Here is a 23,234-nt window from a genome sequence, read left to right as displayed (position 1 = left end):
CCATGCAAATACTTTTCTTCCTTCAATTACCTTTAAAATAAGATAGATATTGTTCCTTTCAGAATGAGATGTCTTCTGTCTCATCTTTTCCCTCGCCTTTTCCTCCCTATCAAAGGCCTGCTGTTACCTCCAGTTTTTATGAGGACTATAAATTACTGATCCAAACCATGACACTGAGAACAGTGCAAAACTTTACTTATAGCAAGGAAATCAATGTGCTGTCATGACAGATGCTCTCTGTTGCTTTCGCTTTTCCTGTTTGTGGCGCTCATTCCATGGTGTGATTCAGTGCCATTTTCTGGTCCAGTCTTTTGGGCATTTAATAGCCTGTTTGTGTCATGAAATCCAAATTTCGCTGTCTCAGCATTGAGTTTTCAGGAAGTCCCCAAGCCTATCGCACTATTAATAATTGCCTTTATAGTGCTTTTATCTTTAGTAGTACACTTTACTTTGTTACATCCAAATTTCCCTCTTGGGGAGAGGGGAACTTTCAGCTCTCCAGCCAGGGCTTTATCCAGGGCAACTTACACATAACTCCTGGGTACACTAGAGTTTTTAAAATGTGATCAGCCAACTCTATCCCATCCCTGATGGCTGGACCTAACACACCAGGTCATTTGGGAAAGGCATGTGTAGGGTTTTCCCAAAAGGTACTGGGAGGATTTTGCCTGGCACAGGGCAGGAGGGTCCTCTTACCTGATTGGCCTCAAAGGAGATGTTGGGCTCAAAGAGTAAGTCTGCCAGCTGGAAATCGAAGGAGTAAGACATTGGTCCCAAAAAAAGCGCTTTATCAAATGAGACTCAGAGGAAAAAGGCACAGAGGACACAGACACCCCTTCACCACCAATGAAAGATCTGGTTTCTTAACAAACCGGGAACCCACTTCTCCAGTCATGTCTCTGTCCCAACATCAATTCCATGGAGGCTGCTACTTCCTTACAGCAGCAGTAACTGCCTGGGTCCTTGTGTGTGTAAAGAAGGGGCTCAGAGATCTGCAGAGGACTATCTGAGAGGGCCTAACTACCCTGGCTGTCATTGAGAGGTTCCAAACCTTGCTCCACAGAATGACTGCAGAGCTACTTTTCGGCTGCTTTTTCACTGGCTCAGGCTAGCTTGTGAGAGTAATACTTTTAAAAAATCACCTTAAGGAAAGGATTTAGCCCCATGTGAACTATGTATACTAAAGCCTATTTTGTCTCCGTGTGGTGAAATAAACATCATTCGAGTATGTTAGCGGAGAAGACACTCCACGCTACAGACAATGGCTCTAAGTCTTTATTTGCACTTTTGATTAGCGTAAATAAAGAATAACATCCTGAAGTCAGTTTAAACTGGTGTAAAACCTGTGTGAGTGAAAGGAGACCCCCCCCCCCCATGGCCTCTACTGCTGCATAATTTACCATAGGAAAAGCTGAATAATGGAAACACTGCACAAATTGTTGACTAAACAAAAATGACTAAACTATTAAAAATTGTAGACTACAGCCTGGAGCAACTTCATCTGTAAATTCGCTGGTCTACATTTTAAACTCTTTACACAGGCCACATAGTTTGCAGTGGCACGGCTATTATACCTGCACAAATAAGAGAGCCTTTCTGTTTCTTCATAAAATCTGCTGTTGGTAGAAAGACAATGTAAGTAGACGCCCAAGGAAAGGAGGAAGGGCGGAACATGTTGGGACAGAAGACAGTGAGATGACCATCCAGGGTGCTAGAGGAAAGACCAAAAGGATGATTTTTCCACATGCAGGATGGTCCCTCCCTACAGGAAAGACACATTTTTTGGGTGATGAGAGAATGTTGCGTCTCTTGGGGAGCTTATTATGTGAGGAAGAGGAAAATAAGCAAGAGACAGGCACAGATATAGACTCTATTTTAAGCTACCATCAGGCATCTCAGATGGCACTCATGGCTGCAATACCGCACCCCCTCCTTGTCACTTGTGTTGCCCACAACCCAGCTAGGTTCCCATGCATTCCTGCTGAGCAGCAGGCAGGCATCAAGGTTTCCTCTGCAGTGAATTCCCCTGTGGCACTGGATCTGTAGGCCACAGCTCTGCCTCCCCTCTCGCTGCTCCTTCCAAATCAGCAATAGAGAAGACAACAGCAACTGAAGGAGGTGGTGGCCAGAGGCACATGAGATGAGCAATTGCTTTGCTGCCTTGTTGGGCCTGTGCTTCCCCAGCTCACCCTCAGCGAGAGGCGAGGCAGAGACTTGCTGAAGCGTGTGGGAAATGTCATATGTGGGTGGAGCCACACAAATCATGCCAGCTACGGCTGTTATAAGGGATGATGGCCCAACCCACTGGTGAGCGGTTCTACAGAGCTGCAGCTCCACCAGGACAGGAAGCGCTGCCCTGGCTGAGACAGATTGTGCTCCAGTGTCAACACATCTCAGGGATTTAATGCAACTGGGGTGCTTTTTGCCCCTGCTGGAGCCAGTCTGGGGAAGCAACTTCCTTTGTGTGATTTTTTTTTTTTTTGGAGGGCCGGGGTGGCGGGGAACCTTTCTGACTGGCAGTTTCCACACATCTCCATCACCTGGGGTAGAACAGCTGCCGCAGGAGGCAGGTAGAGCACCCCTCCCCGCCCCTGCCCCCATGGAACTGACAGATGTTTTTGGCTATGGGAAGGGGTAAAAGAGGAAGCAGCCCATACCATTTTCACACAAGGTGACGTGGGAGCCAACAGAGCCCAGCAGCTCAGGGCATCTTTGCTCCCAACCCTCTTGTGAGAAATGGGATGGCTCCTCTCTTTTCCTCCCCCCACCACTGTTGGGTAATGCTGCAACACCAGACCCAGGAAGGGAAGGAGGAGAACCACCATGGAGCTGCCCTTCCACTACCCCAAGATGGGGGAGGGTGGAAGAGCCCCTGGAACTGGTCCACCACCCTCCCTCGTCCCCCAGCTTGGGTTGGGGTGAAGAACCTCCACAGCTGCAGAAGCAGAGGTGTGCTGGGGAGGCATGGGCATATGTGGGCCAAAGAGGGTTCAGAATGGTTGTGGGGGCTGGGCAAGTGGAGTTGATATAAGGGCTGGGGTCACAAAATTAATTCATTTGGAGCAGGATCACAAAATTAATTGCTTAGTGCCCCCATTAACACGGGGTGAAATCCACATGTAGAAGGCCCATCCCCTCCTGACTCATAACTGAATAAGATCCCCATAATTTGGACAACTGATTTGAATGAGAATTAAGTCTGAATAAAAAATGAGAAAGGACCACAGGTTCAGACCTTTGTTGATGGTAGAATCTGTCCCCACTGGGCCCTTTGGTTCCAAAACTCTACAGCTTTGAGCTCAATGGCAGCATCCATTATATACCAGTAAAAGAAAACTAATTACATACTCTCCGCAGGCTTCTTGCCATTAGGGAAGGGGTCGTCACATCTCCACAGCGCCATCTGGGCTGGAAATTTAGCAATAGCTTTGAGTTTTTAAGTGCCATGGCATATAGCTACTATAACAATTTGATTAAAGGAAAAACCTCAGTGGTTAGCAATAAGGCCTTCAATAGTTAAATAAATATCATTTAATATTATTGATATTTTATAAGCTGAATTTTCCAAATTCCTGTCAGCATTTCTCTATCTTCTTATCTTGGATTGGGGCAAATGCTCTCTTTGGGAGAGCTGCAGTTGTAGCAATGCTCTGTAACCTCACTCTGTTCTGGTGATACAAAGGAATGACTCATGAATGCAGTTTCCATTTGGATATGTAGGAAAGCAGGTTCCTTCGTTGTTGAAAGGTTATGTTCTACTAAGCCATATTTAAAATGTAGTTAATTGCCCACTGGTTAAAGTGCTTTACAATGAAACCAGACTATAACGAGGGGGGTGGGGGAAATGTACCTTACAACAACTTGAAAGGTGTCTGTTTATCATGTACTCACATGGGGCTCTACATTCCTTGAGTTGCTACATCATCAGATAGTCAAAACAGGTTCTTATTTGACCTAGCGTCCAACGGTCCTAGCCCTGCGGACACTTGAAACTAGACTAGACAAAGCATCAGAAAATCTGCTGTAGAGCAAAGGATTAAATAATCTGATAGGTCTTAACCTGCTCTAATTTCTATGCATCAAATCCTGAGGTCCTTGCTCACTAATTACTCACCAAAACTGCCATGGGAGTAAAGGACTGAGTTAAAATGACATAATGACTCAGGGTTTGGCCCATAACTGTTAATTATTCTTTAAAACAATTTTTGTTCTAGCAGTTTGCCTTTCCTTGTGACTATGAATAATAATTAGGGGCCCGATCCTGTGAAGTCCGACTCTCCCACGTATCCCCACTGACTTCAGTTGGGCTACTTATTTGACTATGGGCTAGTCAGGTTGGCTGGACTGAGCCCCACAATACCTTCCGCACTATGCTAGTTTTGCTGTTACCATGCTCATCTCACCTACAGAACATTAGAGTGTCTCTTGAGTCTTTTGGAAATAAAAGGACAGCAACATCCAAGGCTTTGGGAAGAACATTTTATTGCTAAGCATATCCTTGAACAAAAATGCAAATAAGAAAAGAAAAGAAAGAAAGAAAGAAAGAAAGAAAGAAAGAAGGGGGAAAAAAGCAGTAACGTCACAATAATTCAAATGAATAGCCTTAAGGTTCTGTGCATAAAACAACAGGGGTATGGTAGAAGCCCACATACAGAAATGCACATGTTCCCAAAAAACTGTTGAATAGAAACTTACACAAAAAAAGTAACAGAAAAGAAGGTGGGATTTTTTTTCTTAAAAAAAAGGGGGGTGGGGGTAAAAAAAAAGAAAGAAAGAAAGAAAGAAATCATTTCACAAGACTCCAAGAACAGCAATCTTTTACAGACATTGAGAAATAATCAACTTCAGATAGGTTCGGCCACTTAAGTTGTCTAAAATCGTGCTTTCATACCTTTTTAAAACTTGTCTTTTTTTTCTTTTTTAGTATTTAAAAAAAAAATCAAAACAAAAAATAAACCACCCAAAAAACAACCTCACACACACACACACACACACACACACACACACACTGAAAGAGCTGTTAACTGCAAAAGCCTCATCTCTAACATTTGAGAAGGCTGCTTTTTATTTTGTTCCCATGTGCGTGTGTGCGTTTGATGACACTTTTCTTCAAAGTCAAATATTCATGCGAATTATAAACACCAGCAAGAGTAGATTGCTAAATCTAAACAGCTGATTAGTTTTCATCTGTACACAGAGAAATTGTACATTTCTGATACTCCAGAGTCCTCAATTCATTTTGTGTTTGTTTTTCTTTTTGCCTCTCTCCCCCTCTCTTTTGCTTTTTTGCACATGACAGTCATGGCCATGAAACCACTTGGTTATTGTTCTGTACAGTAAGTTACTCCCTTTCACATAATTGGGGAAAAATAAAAACCAAAACAACCAAGATTAATTAAATCAACTAAAAACAAACAAAAAAAAGCCAAGTTTAACCATAAAACATTATATACCTCAGGGTAATCTAGAAATTACACTAGCAAAAAAAGTAGTAAAATATGTAAACAAAATCTGAGAATTTTTTTTTATCCTTTTGACACAGGTAACTGTGACAAAGCTAAAACACACACTCTCTTCACATTTTTATGGTTTGCTTTTTGTTGATATTATTAAAATGTTTTTCTTCTAAAACAACATTCTCATTCCACGTAAACACCTTGACAGAGTTTCTTTTCCAGTCGTCCCATCGAACATATGGTGATAAATATATCTGTGTGTATATATATATATATATATATTTATATATATAATACTATTATTAACTCCTTTTATTATTTTTTGTGTCACAGCAGCTTTATTAACTTCTTTTCTGTTATATAAAAGAGAGCGTAAAGGGAGAATAGGGCAAATGGAAAGACAGAGATAGTCAGAAATGTCAAGCTACAAAATTAAAATATTACATATGAAAAAATCTTCATGTCAAAAAAAACCCTATGAATTTTGCACTTGTTCTCAGCATGTGTTTGGCTTGTGTGATGTTTATGGTTCTTGTCAAAGGTTGAACTCCAGTATTGTCTTTCTGACCTCTTTATTGAACCGCTTTATTATTAATTTTTTTGCATGCATTGCAATCAGTCACAGAACCAGAACCCAAAGAAAAGGCTCCCTTAGTTTAGCATTGTATATCTAGCTCAGAATGGATGATCACTTTTGTTTTGCTTTCTCTCCCCCACCTCCCTTTAGCCATAGTTTGGCTGTGCTAATGCATACTCAATGGTCTTGTCAAATAAAGCCAATGGCCCCAATCAAACCAGACTGTTCATGAGTTCAGTTGCAAATACTGGAGCCAAATCTAAGGGGACTAGTTTTCCATGAGAATCATTTTCATCATCACCCATTACACACTTTCACTGTGCTATTAGCAAATAACTTACTGTAGACAACGGATTCTAGAGAACACACAACCAAATATGTAGAGTGAACACCATGGGTAGCTTTTGAGTTCATATATGGCAATAGTCTCTCTTTATTTATTAGGTGGGTTCCTCCCCCAACTCCCCAGATTTCTTCTTAACTCATGTCCTGGTTCATTCTCTTCTCCCCCCCCACCCCCCCTAAAACAGGCAAAGAAAACCAAACAAAACCAAACAAAAACCAACAAGCCCCCAAACCATTTATTCCCCGCCACCCCCCTCAGATCTCGAAAAATTATACGTATGCTGGACATGGCCAGATCAGTTTGTTTGATTTTTTTGTTTGTTTGTTTAAAATGTTTATGCATTTTTCTTTTTCTTTCTTTCTTTTTTTTTAATAAGTAAACTGAAAAATGATCAATACAGTCAAAGATCACGAACATCATTAAGACTCACTTGGAGATATGAAACAAGTAAGCCGTGAATCTTCTACCTTTTGCGGAAAGTTCAGCGAAGAGGAGATGTGGAGACTTCCAAGTCCACCAGCATGGTAGAGCTGCGTGTGCCATCTCCAGAACGCTAAGTGTGCTTTATAATACAGTAGGGCAGAGTTTGCTGACTCCAAGCGATGACTGAGACGTTAACAGTCACAGCTGAATTTTTTTCCCAATTTTTTTTTCCCACAAACTGTAGCTCCCACTCTCGTTAGCTGTAACGGCTCTGATATTTCAGTTAAATCTCATTAAGTATGTATATATTTATATATAAATAAGTATATTTTTACACATAATACTCTTTGTCCTTGTTTTTCTGTTTCTTGTGGCCGCTCTTTGTGCTCTGCTGCTTCTCCTTCACGAGCGTGCCATTGCTCTGGGCTGAGTTGCTGATGTAGTTCCGCGTCTCATCCACCTGATAGGACCCCTCGTCCCTGTTCCTGTACTTGTACATGGCGTACAGGAGGATCAGGATGCAGAGGGCGGCAGCAGCCACTATACCGACGACCATCCCCGTTGTGCTGCTCGACTCGCGGACCACCTCTGAGGCCCCCGGAACCCGTCTGATTCCTGGCTCCGTGGGGTTTGCTGTGGGCACATTACGGAACATGGGGGAAGTTATTAGCGGGCTCTTCAGCTTTGTGCTGTCTAGCTCATAGGCAGTGGGCAACGGAAGCAAGACTATGTCAGGCTGGGGTTTGAGCTCACGGTTATTCATTTTGCCAGCGGGCAATTTGGGTACCATCCCAGTCGAGGACGAAGCTGTGGAGCGGATCAGCTCAGGGGACAAAGCCGTGGTAGTAGTCCTACCAGTTTCGGAGACTTTGTTAGGTCTAAAGTCCTTGGATTCCCACTTAGGTGCATGTGCTTTGTAGCCACCTTCGAAGACTGAAGTGGAAAGACTCTTATCTGTTACCAAGGAGAAGGTGGTGTAAAAATCTTCATCATCAGTAGGGGGTAGGTTAGAGTCAAAGGTTTCCCCTGAGCCATACCCAGATATCACCAAGCCATCATCATCACAACCATCGCTGCCTTGGTCCGACAAGCAAGGTAACCCCGCCTCAGAGGTCATGGACAGGGAATCTTTGGTGGTCTCAATAATGGTGAGGAGGGGGCGAAAGGTAGGGGGGAGTGTAATGAAAGGTGCACGAGTAGCAATAGGAGGGATATCTAAAGGGTCTTCTACAAGTAGAGGGATAACTAATTCACCTCCTGGGATTGAAAAGAAAAAATAGAAGATTAGTAAATATTCGTGACACAGTGCATCATATTCAATTCACTGAGCTCAAAGGTGGTGAAGGACTCAGAAGTTATGAAGAAGTGTCAGGGAGGCAGATTTCCTGCCCCTATCCACACCATCAACACACTTTTCCAGGGTTCTAGGAAGCTTTCTGCCCAACCCTGCTTTTGAGATAGGTGAATTGGCCATTCCAATTCCTCTCTATTTTAATCTCTGCTAGGTATGTTCAAGTGAGAGAATTTGAAATCCTAGGGATCAAAGGGTTTGGGGTCCGGAAGATACTCTCAAGTGACTGCAGAATTCAAACTTGGCATGGTTCCATTTTCTTATGTCTTTTAGTATATGGGGAAAAGAATACTTAATTGTGGAATTACTCCAAACCTCCATACAGTACTGGTCTCTTGGGTTGGATTTTGCTGCTGAAGCATGCTGATTTTACCAGTTTTTCCTCTGATCTTTCTTGTCACTGGTATTTCTTCTCTGCCATTTGAGTTCCACAGCAACTTCCAAACAATTCCCAGTTCAACCTTTTCTTCTTGTTTGTCCGTCCTGTTTTTTAAATTGTGTGAGTGAATGAAGTGCGCATGAAAGGTAGGGATGGACTGTTGTGGTTGGAACTAGATGTGGTGCAAGAAGGCACAGAGAGCTCCTCAATGCATGGTTGTCTTTTTGATCTTCAATACCCTCTGCTACTCTAGCCCTTTCCCTCTCCCTGCCCCTTCCCAGCTCTGCTAACGCACCCTGCTATTGATCTGCAATACTCCTTGTTGTTTCAGTGTTGTGCTTTAAGGGACACTGACAATCCTCATTGATTGTGCCAAACTGTGTTGTGGTTTAATGAAATGGATAAATAAGAAGTAGGATGACCTAAATCAGGATTTGAGTCCAGGCCACGAAAGTGAGGAGTAATCTCCATCCTGCACTTTCTGGTATTTCTTTCTGTGCTGCTGGTTGTGATGAATGTTACTTTTTCTCTAGTGTGGCAGACAGCTTTCTGTGAAGCAGGTACTAAATGAGAAAATCTCATAATCTGCTGTCTGGGAGTGCTTGTGCTGTGAACAACCAGCAGCCATTCCTCACTTTCTCCATACCCAAGCTCATTATCTCTGCGAATAAGAGACCCAAGGTCATTTCAGAACCTGGGTATCTCAGCACCACTGTGGTGCTTGCAAGCAATGAGGCCTCCTAAGATTTTTTGTTTTATCAGGGTAGAGGCTTGAGTCACAATTTCACTGTAATGTGACTCTATTTTCAGGCTCAGGAGGCTATCAGTCCACTTGTCTTTTATGTGGGTATAGAAGCACAATGGATTACTCTCATGTATGGTCAGGTCACACAGTGCTTAAGTTTAGCGTTCTATCTTTTTTTTTAACTGAGTCATGTTGCCTTTGCATGTAAATTTTGCTTTTAGTTATAATTTTGTTAGGCATTTAAGCTAATTGGGCTGTATCCTGAGATCCTAAGGTAAACCATCTTTTGAGTAATCATTTACATCAGTGTAAAGTGAGTGCCTACTTGTGTAAAATGTTACCACTAGTGTAAGTGGAAAATTCTGAGGATTTAGTATTATTTTACTCACATTTTGCACAAGTATATATGGCTACAGAAAGTGCAAGGCAATAGAGAATCAGACTGAGTAAAAAACTCTGGCTTTGACAATTCATTAGTGTTAATTAATTGTCTTTCACCCAAGTGACTGTTGAATGGCGTTAGGGTCACAAATTCTGCTATCTGCTATTCTGCTATCTGCACTGTGATGCTCTATTGTATTTTCTGCATTTGTTTCACACTGAATTTCCATTGGCAGTTCCACTGCCAATGGTAGCTCTACAAAACATATGTCACCATATGCTACTGATCAGAGAATATGATTTTGTCCTAAATCTTGTTTGATGGGTGCTTGCAGGTTTACCATCAATTCAATCCAAATTGACTTGGGCAGCAGTCATTTTTAACCACCAATTGGAGTGTACAAATGTAGTTTCAGTGCCTTTAATATGTACCGCCTTCAGTATTTCAAATCGGATAGCAACAGTGGCATATGGTTATTCGTATCCTTCAGCAGAGGTAAAATGCTGGTACCACTGAAGTCAATGGAAACCTTAATGTTCACTTAAGTGGCACTAGAAATTAGTCCCAAATAAGAATCCATTATTTTACTTAGCCTCTTAATATACTCATGGAGCAAAGCTCGTTCTAATGCATGAGATGAAAATGGCAATTTGGAGATATCATTTCATTTTCTGAGCTTCCAGGTAATGTTCCTGCCACCTCTGTTACTGAACAAAGAAAGGAAAAATTGAATATTATGTGTCTAAAATAATCCCACAGGATTTCTTCAAATTGTATCTGTTCAGTACAAACATGGGAAAGGCAAAGAGCATCATTACGCTGCAGTTTGCCAAACGACTACATTGCATTTTGTGAACCTGTGATTCCGGTCTGCTCGTTGTGAAATAATAACAGGCACTTGTCCTGTTCCTGTTTATGCTACTGTTTCAGAAGCTTGTTTTCTGTCCATTGTTAGCGTGGGGCATCGATAATCCACATTATCACATGGTCTCAAAACAAACTTGAACGAGGGCCTTCAGGAAAAGATCATCTATCAGAATAAGTTCCATGGACTAGATAAGACTGAATAAAATAATGGAATTTTCAGCCAAATATGAATTGAGCTGTCTGTTGAGTGGGGAATTGAAGTCCCTGAAAGTTATCTGAGGTCTGTTGAGTGGCTGATAGTGATTTTGAGATCAATTCATCCACGATTATACAATATTATTCATCTGCAATTTTAGTGCACCATCTGTGACATACAACTGGAGTCTGAAGTTTGGCAGTTTTTAATTGCCCATCTAAAGCCTCTGAAGTGCCTTTGTTATTAAAAGCTACTATGCTTACAAATGGCTTCTGTTGATCTGCCACCCAATGGGGCAATATTTTGGGCAGCTTTCCTCCCACAAGGAAATACTTTAGTCCATTTTACAGTCAATTCTTTGGACTTGACCTCAAGGAGATGGAAATATTTAGTTTTTAAAACCAGAAGACAAAGCTTTCATTTGCAGAACAACCACTTGCATTAAAAAGCAATTCATTTTTCTAGGATTTATTTTTTACTTGCAGTTAGTGATCAAATATGTCATTATAAAATGGTTGTGTTTTTCATGAAATATCAAGAAGAGTCTAACAGAGCTATTAGGATTAATGGGGTTCCACATATGTAACTGAATTGTCTCTTTGTGTACAAAAGTAGGTCAGAAAGAAGACAGTGAGCCAAATTCAGAGGTGAGTCTGAGTCTTAGCATGTATCTGAGAGGTAGTATAACTTATGTGCTTGCACAGCTGAGACAACTTAGGCTTTCTTGGAATCACTTAATCTCACATCTGAATTTGGCCCAGTGTGTCTGGTGAGTCGTATCATGAGTGCAAGCTACACCCAAAAAATAAAGATACAGTTAAGGGTCCTTCTCCTGGGGTTCATGGTTTTTAGAGGAATCATCTCCCTACCAAGGAATACATTGGTCAAAGTTGCTAAGATATTGTGGCTCTTGGAATTCATGGTTTGGTTTGGTTTTTGGATTGGTGGGCGGAATGTTCTTTCATTCGCACTAAAATCGGCTAGTGTCTCATACAGGAAATCCCAACAATAACTCAGTGAGGAAGGAGTATTTAGGTTTGTTACTTGATGGTATGCACATGTTGCTGCTTCCTGTGAATGTATAATTTCACATTTAACCTAGAAATCTCTGCCTACATCTAAGAGTTGAAACATTCTCACACAGTGGCTCTGTGGTGCAGACCCTGAAGGTTCAGGCCTTTCCCTATATAATTAGTGCCCATTTTATTGTCCAAAGTATGTATAGCACCAAAAGAGATACAAGAGGTACAGATTTCAGATAACTGTAGGGGGGATGCAGTCATCTGACTCCCATTAAATAAATGGTCAGAATTAAAGTCTGTTAATTACTTGTTTGAAAAATAATCTGATGTTGCAAAGGGCTACATTAGTGCTAAATATTTGGGGGCCAATTCTTGAAGTCCTTCATGATTTGGTCCATTGTTACTGAATTGTGCAGCTAATGCTTAGAAAATGTACAGTGAAATTTCCGCTTAAAAGATATCCACTACTCTCTCTTTGATTGAGATTCAACTGCAGAGACATGGGATGTTGGTTCCTGGCTGCTATTGCTTTGTTTGGAAAGCAAGCGTCAGTTAGTGGTGCTGGCGGATGAGCTGTGGATTCAGAACCTGTTTACAGAATTCAAAGCATCCCAAGAAGACACCAGGGCCCTTTTTGTTTGCAGTCCTGCCCACTCCCCTTGTCCCCTCTCCCCAGCGGATGGGTGCTCCCTGAAGAAAGCTGTGAAATTGAAATGGCTTGTGTTGACAGCACAGTGCTGAAAGATGAAATAAAAGGAATAGATAAAATGGCTTCCTCTGTTGTGGTAGGGATGCAAAATAAGTGCCAAGTGCCAATAGCAGTGCCAAGAGGATTGAGGTCTGCATGGTGTGAAGCCCTAACCCAACAAAACACTAATATCCAAGTGCTTCCTTTGGATTTCTTCTTTCTTGGGACAAGAACAGTGTGTATTCCTTAAAGTTAGCATTTTAAATCTGGATCTTATACTTTTTTGAGAGGGCTGTGCTTTCCTTTAAACTAGTGAGACGACTGGGGATATAAAAGGTCTACGTTAGCCTTGAAGGCTGCCCTGCTTTTTCCTTTATGCGTGCTTTATAGATATATAATTCATACCTCTGGGGCTGATCTACAGTAAGGGCTCTCTGTCACTGGAAAAGATGGAGTGTAAAAAATTTAATAGAAGCCTTCTGAACTGTGAGGATGTTGTGGGTCAGTCATGAATGTAGAGGGCACCAAGCAAAAAAAAAAGAAAAGTTGGCAGCCTCCAATTCTCATCTTTCTGGCCAAGACTGTTTCACTGGAGTCTCAAGCATCAAAGAGAGGCAGCACAAAAAGCACACACAAACAGAAACATGAAAGGTTCAACTTCCAACTCTTATGATGAATATAAAGGGACACAACACTGTCTCTTCCAGATGTGGCTGAAAATCTTTAAGGTGCCAGCCGAAAAGCCCAATACAGCACATTCACATCCTCAGGTATTGAAATTCCACATCTAAAGTCTCTCATTTACATTTTATTGTTGCACTGAAACTCAACTCCATTTTCAGACTGAAACATCCTGCTATGGAAAATAATCCCTTCCCTACCCCCCATATGCAAGTTGGGTGCCAAGAAATTCTAATTAAGTCACTGAGTTTTTCAACACTTCTTGAGGTTTGGTCTCCTGTGAGTTCTTTGAGGGTGATGAGGGAAAATATTCAGACCACAGTTCTTGAGTCACAGGAAATCTGATGCTAATATGAAATGAGCATTTTTAATATTCTCTCACCTCTTTCCAACCTCATTTAATTGAAACTGTCAGTAACACAAGGGCAGGCCTCACTTCCCCAGTGGGAGTGCCTCAGCCTTCTGCCTCAAATATCCTGACTCCCCCCTTCCTTCCAAAGCACCAATTGTTTCCAAAGTGACTAGACAAAACCCTAGTTTTGGGGCCAGATTTGGTTTAACTGAATTGCTTTGAAACATGTGAGACCCCCCACAAGAGCCTGTCTACAGGAATCTCTAACAAAATCCACTTTCCTAGTGGCAAACCGCAAAAGCTAAATTAAGAGCTCAATCTTGATCACGTTGAGGTCAATGTCAAAATTCCCTCTGGTTTCCAAGTTGGTTCCTAAGGTTTATTTCTACTTAGACAGACACCATCAGTTACACCAAGGCCTGAGTTTTGATCACTAGGGATAAGAGATCTACTTTGGAGGAAAGAAGAACTGACTTCACCTTTCCTGGGGGTGTAAGAATTGGATGCGATGGTTCTCAATTTAGTTTGAAGTTTAATGTTTGGAGAGAATTTTGTGTCTGTAAATTGTTGGTCACCTCAGCAAATACCAGTTTCAACGTGGCCTGGAGTGGGGCAATACCCCAGAAAAATTAACGTATTGGTTTTTACAATGTAATCGCGGCCAGGAGGCAGTGGCAATCTCAGGAGAGAGCTGCTTCTCATGTTTCCAGCCTAAGTGTTAGATTGAAAATGTTTATCTAAGCAGTCAGACTTTGAACTGCTTCTCTGAACCAAACAGAAGCTTAATCAAACTCTTTTGAGTTTCTCCCGTCACTGTTTTAAATCCACTTGATTCACCAACAATAATGACAACTTGCTAATCAACATAATTACTGGTTTCATTTACAGCATCAGTTCTTCTGGGAAGCTGTCAGTAGAACCTGAGTTTTCGGTTATATATTGAGCAGCACACTATCATGCTGGCCCTTTAAAAGTCCACCTGTCCTAAAGGAAGGACATCTTTTTTTGTTTTTACCAGGAACTCAGTGTTATCCAGTGGAATTCATGCTGCAGAGAAGGAAGTCCCCAAGAGACAGGGGGAATTTTAAAAGTCCAGGACATTCAAATGTTGGGAGAAGAGGAGAACAAGCAAATGCTACAATTGCTGGAAGAGTTAGCAGTCATGATGCTAGGGCCATTTTGGTTGATGGGTTTGCACTGTAACAGTACACTTGAGAGTATCTTTTTGACTGTGGCAGAAGCAAGAAGACTGACAATCAAGGAAATTAGCAGGAAGCATATGCTTCTGTAGGAAAAGAGGGAACTGGAGATCAGAGCAACTGGGGACTCTATTGCCAAATGGGGACCAGTGTCTTAAAGAAACTTCCCTTGTTTTCTCCCGGATATAATCTACGCACAAGGCTACAGCAAGTTTACATATGAGTGAAAACTCTTGGCATTACCGCTGATTCTTTCTGTGGGAGGCAAAAGGGACTGGGGCGAGAATTGACAGAGAATGGGAGTGAATTACCCTGGGCTCCTTCACCCCCTCCTATGAAGAGTAGTACAATCATGTAATAGGCAATATAGAGAGAGCATGTAACATAACAGCAAATACCAAAACAAACATATCCAAAAATTAAATAAAGGAATTTAAGGTTTTTTTTTTCTCAAAACCAAACCATACACTAGAAAATAAAAATTCCACAACAAAGTTAAGCTCATCAAAAGAAAAGAAAACAACAACAACAAGAACAACAGGTCATTCGCTTTACCAGAAAAAGAAAGAGAAAACCCAAGAAAACCGAAAAAAAAATATAGGAAATCAAAAATGTTGTTTCTTTTTTTAAAAAAGTATTCAAAAATAGATAAAATTAGTCAGAAGAAAGCATACCACATTGATTTCATATAGTCAACTTACATCAACAAATTGCCCGCATGTTTTTTGGCATGAAAGAAAAATTTACAAAAGAAAGTTGTGTAAGAATGCTCTTGGACAAGTAGAATTGCCACATTCTTGTAACTTGCTTTTTTTGTTTTGTTGTCGTTCTTAAAAACTTTTTTTAGCGAAATATTTATTATTTCTTTTTTAAATATAATTATTTTACGACAAAGGGTGATACAGGGAGGCAACAACACATACATCCACACCACATAACATGAAAAGAAAAAAATCTTGCACCTTAACAAATTTGAATTTATTTCTCTGTTGTTTCGGGTTATAAATTATATGTTTGTTTGCTTTGTGTAAAATGTTTCACATACTACAATTGAAAAAAAATGTAGGCTTTAGAATTTGCTTTGATTATTTATGTATCTACAGATCTAATGCTTTTTGAGAATCAAGGTTTTTTTGTCTTTTGGTCAATTCAATATATATTTTTTAAAACATTTTCTTTTCTTTTTTCCTAGAATTTTTGTGTGTGTGTTTTAAGGAATGGATGACGGCACATAAAATTTTAACAATGCTAAAGAAAGGGTTGGGGAGGGGACTTATGGGAAGAAAAAAGATGCCTAGGGTAGATGGATTGGGAGTGTAAAATCTATGAGTGTACTACACAGGAGATGAAGATGATGGGAGTGAATGTGTAAGTCAGTTGCCATGTCCATGTAAGGGCGGTACGGAGTGATCTAGCAGCATTAGAGCTTCTGGCTGTAAGGAAGGGATGGGCAATATACAAAAACAAATGAGCATATTCATGCCCATCAACAAAAAGAAAGAACAGAACTCTAACATTGACAATCTCACAAACCCTAAGCTGCAACTTCTTCAACATGCAAGTTACAAAAAATTATTAATAATAATTAGTTTCATTAAAGATTCTCAAATTATAAAAACAGTTAAAGCTTTTTTTCTTCTAAAAATAGCAGTAAAAATACATAAACTAATAATAGTAATAATAATAATTAATAGAGATTAAAAACAAAAAAACTAGTTTTATGCACTGGAATTAGAACAACTTCAACTGCAGCTATGCACAGCCTCATGTTCACCAAGAAGTTGACATCACTGTTCTAAGGAATTGAAGACATTAGATGCTTCAGTGAATGAAGCCATTTATTTTAAATGCCGGGGTGCTTTGGTATCCCCTCCCCCTGAATCGGATAGTTTTAAATTCAGATTCTTTACAGCTGTGGTCCGGAAAGTATGGATGTAGGATTCTGCAGGTGAAGTAGTTCCTTGTTTAAAGAGGGAAGTAAGGGGGAAAATTGCAGAAAACAATTCATAACTTTTGTTTTTTGTTGTCATTAGATTGGAACAACCCAAATCTAAGATAGAAATAAAACCATTGAAAAGAAATACATCAAAATATAAATATATAGAGATACACTAAAAAAACCAAAACCAAAACCAAAAAGCACTTTATTCCTCAGCAAGAAGGGAGAAAAGAACAACTGTGGTTTTTTAAATTTTATTTTTAAAGAAAAAAATATTCCACACACTTTCAAAGATGAACAAACCAGATGCACACATTGAAAAGGAACAGACAAAGCAGTCTAGGGACACTTTCATCATTTGGATATTTTTTGCTTATGGATTGCATTCCCTCCATTTTAAATTTTCTTTTAATTTTTGGCCAAAAAACTCCCCACCCACCAATGTACTGCTTTTTTTTCATTACTTTTTTTAAAGTAAACACAAGGGAAAAAAGGACGTGCAGTCTGGATGTACGTCATAAATAGACATAGGAAAAGAAAGAAGAAATTGGCTGAGATTGACAAATGGGTTATATAATAGCTTCATTTTACTGTAGGATGTTAATAATAATAATAATGCATGCTTAAAGTAAGTTGCATTTAGGGAAAGTAGAAAAACAGAACAGCAAGCTAGGACTTGGGAGGGAGGGGAAAGGAAGTTAGCAAAGAAGACGACTCAAGGAACAAGGTGGTATATCATTTCATGTCTGTCCAGTAAGGGCAAAGTACATTCCAAAGGATTCTGTGCAGGTTATGGGAAGAGATTAGAAGGGCTATGGTGTGGGGGGATGGAGGGAAATTGCAAGAGGTGCTAGGAAATACATTCCACACTCATTATAACATTGCCTGTAGGGATCGAACACACAAATATGCTCAAATAAATTGGTTAGTCTCTAAGGTGCCACTAGTACTCCTTTTCTTTTTACAAAATGACAGTCTTTTCTCAAGGCCCAGTTCTCCAGCCCAGACTCATGATGGGCAGCATATGTGCAAGTAATCTTTTTGGGATTGTTCATGTGAGTAAGTACTAATCATCTTGAGTAAGGGCTGCAGAATTCATTTCCTCAAACACTTCCTACTTAAAATAATGATTACTGCCAGGGAGCTTGAACAGGCAAATGCTAACAGTAATGCTGATTAACCTGTTCTTCAAAACAGTCAGCAATTATTCACACAGAGTCAAAGGGCCTACTTCCAAGTGGGGATTCACAATCTGGCCCAATGGAGATACTCATTGCAGTAAGCATTAGTCTGGTAGTAAGTGTTTGTAGGACTGGATCTGTGATTAGTCTCACTGAAGATAGTGGACAATTCACAATAGTAAACAATACAACTGGTAGTAAGTATTTGAACCTTCAGGCCATAAAGCCTTATATAGGCAAAACTCTCATTGAAATTAACGGGTAAGGACTGCAGGATTGGACTCTTTGTATTTTATAAAGCGGTTTTACTGGTAACAAAGTTTATTAATAATCAGTCCTATTGGGCTTTACTAGACCTGGAAGCTGAGGAACAGTGGTAGTCTTATATACAAAGTATTATACAGAGAGCATCCAGATGAGGGCTATGTTAACAGGAGGGACAATAGTATTTTCAGAGCCACTCAGAGAACAAAGCTAATTTTGTGAACATGAGATAAAAATAAATAATATGTAGAGAGACACTGAATCCTCCAACTTTATACTTGGATGTGCTATTGAAAAAGTGTCCCAAGCTGGTAAAGACGGGAGGATGGGAGTTGCATGAGAAAAGCCCAACTTCCACTGAAGGGCGAAAGGCATGAGACTACCCTGGCCACTACCATGTGCAGGAATGCCCTCTGCCTCTACTGGAAGACTGCGCTGGAACTATATACTGGGGACTGTGTTAAGAAGGGGGAGAGGTTCAACCAAAGACTGGGAAACCTGGCTAGGTGAACCTCAGGGACAACGCATATAGGCACACATGGCTCCTGGGGCTGAACCCATTTGACTGATCCATGTGGAATGATTTTTTGGGTTCATTTGTGAATGAGAAAGGGTTGGTTGGAAACAAAGAACAGTGGCAGCAGTGAGGCCACTGCAAGCCCCAGTGGGGTTATTTTTGGGGGGCAAACTTTCAAAACTACTGTCCCTGGGCACCATTCCCTACCAGGATTCTTAGCCTCTGGTTTAACAGGGTTAATCAGTATACAGGAAATTTCACAACGAGGCATTTAAGCTTTGAAGTTTAATCATTCCTTGTTGTGACTTGCAGCTGGATTCTAAGAGTAGTGAAATACCTATATTCAATACACTGGAACACTGGAATTCACTGGGTTGGGATTTTTCTCTGAGAGCGTTTCCCATCCATTGCCAAGAAATTAGCTTGAATTTGTCTTAAGACACTACAGTGGTGCAGCTGTGCTGCTGTAGCACTTCAGTGCAGACACTACCTACACCAATGGGAGGGATTCTACCGTCGGCAGTACCCCAAGAGGCAGTAGCTAGGTCGACAGAAGGAACTGTTCCGTCATCTAGCGCTGTCTACATGGCAACTGTGGCACTCAGGGGTGTGGATTTTTCATACCCCCCAAGAGCCACAGCTACACCAATGTTAATTCCTAGAGTAGACCAGGCCTCAGGGATGTTTTTTTTTAATTGGCATACAGCAGCACTATCTGAGGTAATCAAGCCCAAATGCAGTGGGCTGAGTAGAGGGGTTTACCACAGCTCCAAAGCCCATAACAACCCAGATTTACATATTCTAGAACAAACTGATGCATGCCCCACACTTCATAACTGGTTTACTAATTTTTGTAACCCATCCCTATACATATCACGAACAGTCCATGAGCTACAAAATATGCTAGAAAGCAAAGCTGCAAACTCATCACACATTACTCTTCTTACTGTTTCTTTATCTACTAACTACATGTTATTTACAAGGCCACTTGTGAGTTCATGCTTTGCCCATTGGTAACCTCTGTTTCCTTACTTTTCTTTTATTATTCATGCAAGGCCTGCACATTGTTTTCCTTTAGACACCAAATAGACTCTAATGTGTGGGGAGCCCAATTTCCAAACTTGAAGCTTGACACTGGCACCTCAGTCAGTACTTAGGACCCTGATTTAAGTGTCTAACTCAAGGGCTAGGGATATGAAAAAGATGTTTAGTGGCCAGATGATCAAAAGAGCTCAGCACCCACAACTATAGCCAGATTCCCCCCTGCCCCTAGTTCACTTCCCATTTAGAGACCTAAATAAATGGCCAGACTGTGAAAAGAAAATCTGGACATAAGAATCACAGTAAGAGATGCTGAGTGCTGAGCAGTTTTGAAAACCTGTTCCATATTCAGGTGCCGAAATGGGTGCTGAGCACATTAGAAAATCTGCCTCTCAGCTCTTTTAAAAAATCCAGCCCTAACCGCCTAAATACAGATTTAAGTACCTAATATAGGTCCCCCCAGTTTGCAAACTGGGTTGAAAATATTTCCACATATCTGTAAACTAAATATTTTGCTGCGCTCATGATTTTTTTTTAGGGCAGAGACTACCATGCTGCAACTGTCCCTCTGAAACACAAGCAAAGGTTGTAAAAAGGAAAATAAATAATACATATTTTGCAGCATGCTGTCACTTTTATTTTCAGCTATTTAAGCGAGGTTGAAGGGCTGGGACTAAAGGGCTCAGAATCTTAAGGGGCTAAACACTACTGGTTGAAGAACAGAAAATTTAAGTTTATAACAGTTGGCCAAAATTTTCTTAATTTTGATTTTTTTAAATGACATACTCAAAATTCTTTTTTTTTAAAAAGGATGAATTTTTTGCAAACACTTTCCTCCTTTTTGGAGCAGCTCTGGTTATATCAATTATACTAGCTATTTTCACGAGTTTTCTAGTTTTGCATTTCTTTTAATTACATTTTAAAAAGTTGTAGGTAAGTGTAATGTTCATATTACTGTGAGAGCAACAGAGCTGGATTGAACTAGGTATACTGTACAGCACCTGCCTTCAAATGTCTCCAAGATAGCATGGTCAATACACCTCTCCCCTGTTTGATAGTATTCCTATGTGGTACTCCCCGTCAGCTCTGCCATAAAGCCATAATCCTGACCTACAACAATCTATGCTATTTCAGTCCTGGATCACGCACAATCTCTTCTAGACCTGTAGTGTTCTCAGTTATTTCAGTCCTTGACTTGCACCAAACTGACAATTTACCTCATCCCCAACATGCCATACCCCATGCTATTTCAATCCTTCGCTCTCCCATGCAGCTCTGCTCATGATAGGGTTACCATATGTCCGTTTTTTCCCAGACATGTCCGGCTTTTTGGTTCTTAAATCACCGTCCGGGAGGAATTTTTAAATATCTAAAAATGTCTGGAATTTTGCCATTATAATTTTTCCCCAAAGAAGAGTTGATCATTCAAGAAAGAGAGTGAATGTTGATCATTCAAGAAAGAAAGTGAATGTTGATCACTCGAGAGAGTGCCTGCTTTTCCCCCCAGCTCTCAGCGCTTGCGCTGCGAAACAGCTGTTTCGTGCAGCTGGGAGGGAGGGGGGAGGAGGGAGAACATGGAGTGCTCAGGGGAGGAGGCAGGGCCGGGGCCGGGGCAGGGATTTGGGGAAGGGGTCCAATGGGGCAGGGAGGGGGCGGAGTTGGGGCAGGGACTTTGGGGAAGGGGTTGGAATGGGGGAGGGGAAGGGGTGGAGTTGGGGCCAGGGTGGGGGGGGAGCAAATACCCCTCCCCCATGGAGTGTCCTCTTTTTTGAATGCTCAAATATAGTAACCTTACTCATGTATCTCAACACTAACCAGTACCATCCCCTGCTATTCCAGCCCAAACCTAGGGTGACCAGATAGCAAGCATGAAAAATTGGGACAGTGGGTAGGAGTTAATAGGCGTCTATATAAGACAAAACCCTGAATTTCAGGACTGTCCCTATAAAATCAGGACATCTGGTCACTCTATCTAGGTCTCCAATTCTCATTGTTGATGCACTTCTGACCTGCAGTATTCCCTGAGCTCTGTCCTGGTCCTCTCCTTAGTAGAGATTTCCACTCCTGGGACTTTTTTCTTTCTGATTTTCACATGCACTAATAGTAGGGAAAGGATGAGTCCTGTATATTCAATTTCCTGTTCTATTGTAACCTAATTAGAATGAGAGCCAAGATCTTTAGTGTTAAAAGGAAAAGCACATTTCCCTATTGCACAACCCAGGCCCCCTAACTGCTTTTTTGCATACTTATATAATCCTACTTTAGTTATCAGACAATGCTTTTTAGGCTCATTTAGAGGCATATTTCCATACTGAGGCAGGACTGAGATGATAGTGACAAAAGCTCTTAAGCGGCTGGTTCTGTTGAACAATCAGTTAAAAGAGACAAATGGAGAGATTCCAATGAACTGAGTGATGCACATAGCCCTGTAAGTAGGTTAGCTATAAAATGGAGAAAAATACACCCTTATCTATGCATCTGTTTTCAGCTTCAAGTGATGTCTGCAGCCATTTTTCTCCAGTTAGTGCTTATGTGGCAAGAATCCACATTAATGAGAAGCAAGAAAAATATGTTAGGGGCTTATGTGGTGTGCAAAGGGGGTGCCTTCTCCCTCCATTTATGCCCTAGCCTGGCAGAAACACAGAGATAACACACAGACAGCGACTCCACCTAAAGATGGCTGGTGCACAGGCTAGCAGAGCCGGCTCCTTCTTGTGTTCCCCAGACCCCCCAAGAGGAACTGTGGAGGAGTCAGCTAGAATTCTTCCTGGGGGGTCCAGCTGCGGCTTGGCCCCTCTGAACTCCTCCAGTGTGGACTGAGGCGAAAAAGCCATCCTCTGTCCCTATATGACTGAAGGGAAAAAGAAGGAAGCAGAGCAATGACGGTTCCAGAGTGGTGAAGTCCCTGTGGAGCGATTAGGATTAGGGAGATTCTGGTAGGGATCAAGGAAAATTGGCATCACTATAGAGTACTTCCTGCAGGCAGGAGCTGACAGGAAAAACTCCTCTTTACAATGTAGCTTTAACTCTTTCCACACAGCCAGCCCAATGACTCCTGAGGAAGAATTATACTATTAATGGCTAGCGTGTAGGCGGGGTGAAAGTAATTTAACGGACTTACCGGTAAGCAGGGTGGCCGGTGTCCTGGGCAAGGTGTGTGTGTGTGTGGGGGGGAGTGCAGCTCTGGGCCCCCAGATGGGGCAGGGCCTTGGGTGGAAGGGGCAGGGCCTTGGGCAGAAGGGGGCAGGGCTGGGGCCAGACTCCCCCAACCAGCCCTTCAGCACTGCCTGGCCTGCATTGCCCGGGGCTCTGGCAGCAATTTAAAGGGCGCAGTAACGGCGGCTGGGAGCCCACGGCCCTTTAAATCGCTGTCTGAGCCCTGGGGCAACTGCCCCTTTTGCTCCCCCCATCAGCAGCCCTGCTGGTACGGTCGGCTGTGTAGTGGTGGCTACTATCTTACCAGTACGCCAGACTAGACCGGCTTACTTTCACCTCTGCTTGTAGGGCAGCAGCAGTAAAACACGCTGTTTTCTCTTGTAAAATACTGCTCCTGTGATTTTTAGTATGTTGCCCAAAGCCAAATTGTTTTTCTCTGAGAAAGAGAGGCCTGCTTTAGTGGTTTTAGCAC

General features: G+C 41.5%; 1 protein-coding gene across 32 annotated transcripts in view; it reads right to left on the bottom strand.

The window, feature by feature from the left end:
* Positions 1 to 6,629: 6,629 nt before the first annotated feature.
* NRXN3 (neurexin 3) overlaps positions 6,630 to 23,234 on the bottom strand; it is a 1,373,290-nt gene continuing 1,356,685 nt past the window's right edge. For 20 of the 32 annotated variants that reach the window (XM_074956038.1, XM_074956039.1, XM_074956040.1 and 17 more), the window contains one exon: positions 6,630 to 7,435. In XM_074956038.1, the coding sequence (XP_074812139.1) occupies positions 7,134 to 7,435 (302 nt within the window). In that variant the 3' untranslated portion in view covers positions 6,630 to 7,133. Of the gene's footprint in view, positions 8,060 to 15,365; positions 16,098 to 23,234 lie in introns of all 32 variants that reach the window. The other 12 variants (XM_074956031.1, XM_074956060.1, XM_074956032.1 and 9 more) reach the window with 3 other exon arrangements.

The sequence above is a fragment of the Natator depressus genome, chromosome 6 (assembly GCF_965152275.1).
Source record: "Natator depressus isolate rNatDep1 chromosome 6, rNatDep2.hap1, whole genome shotgun sequence".
In the NCBI taxonomy this organism is placed as follows: Eukaryota; Metazoa; Chordata; order Testudines; family Cheloniidae; genus Natator; species Natator depressus.
The sequence above is the reverse complement of the archived record's forward strand: the minus strand, read 5'-3'. Positions and strand labels throughout refer to the sequence as shown.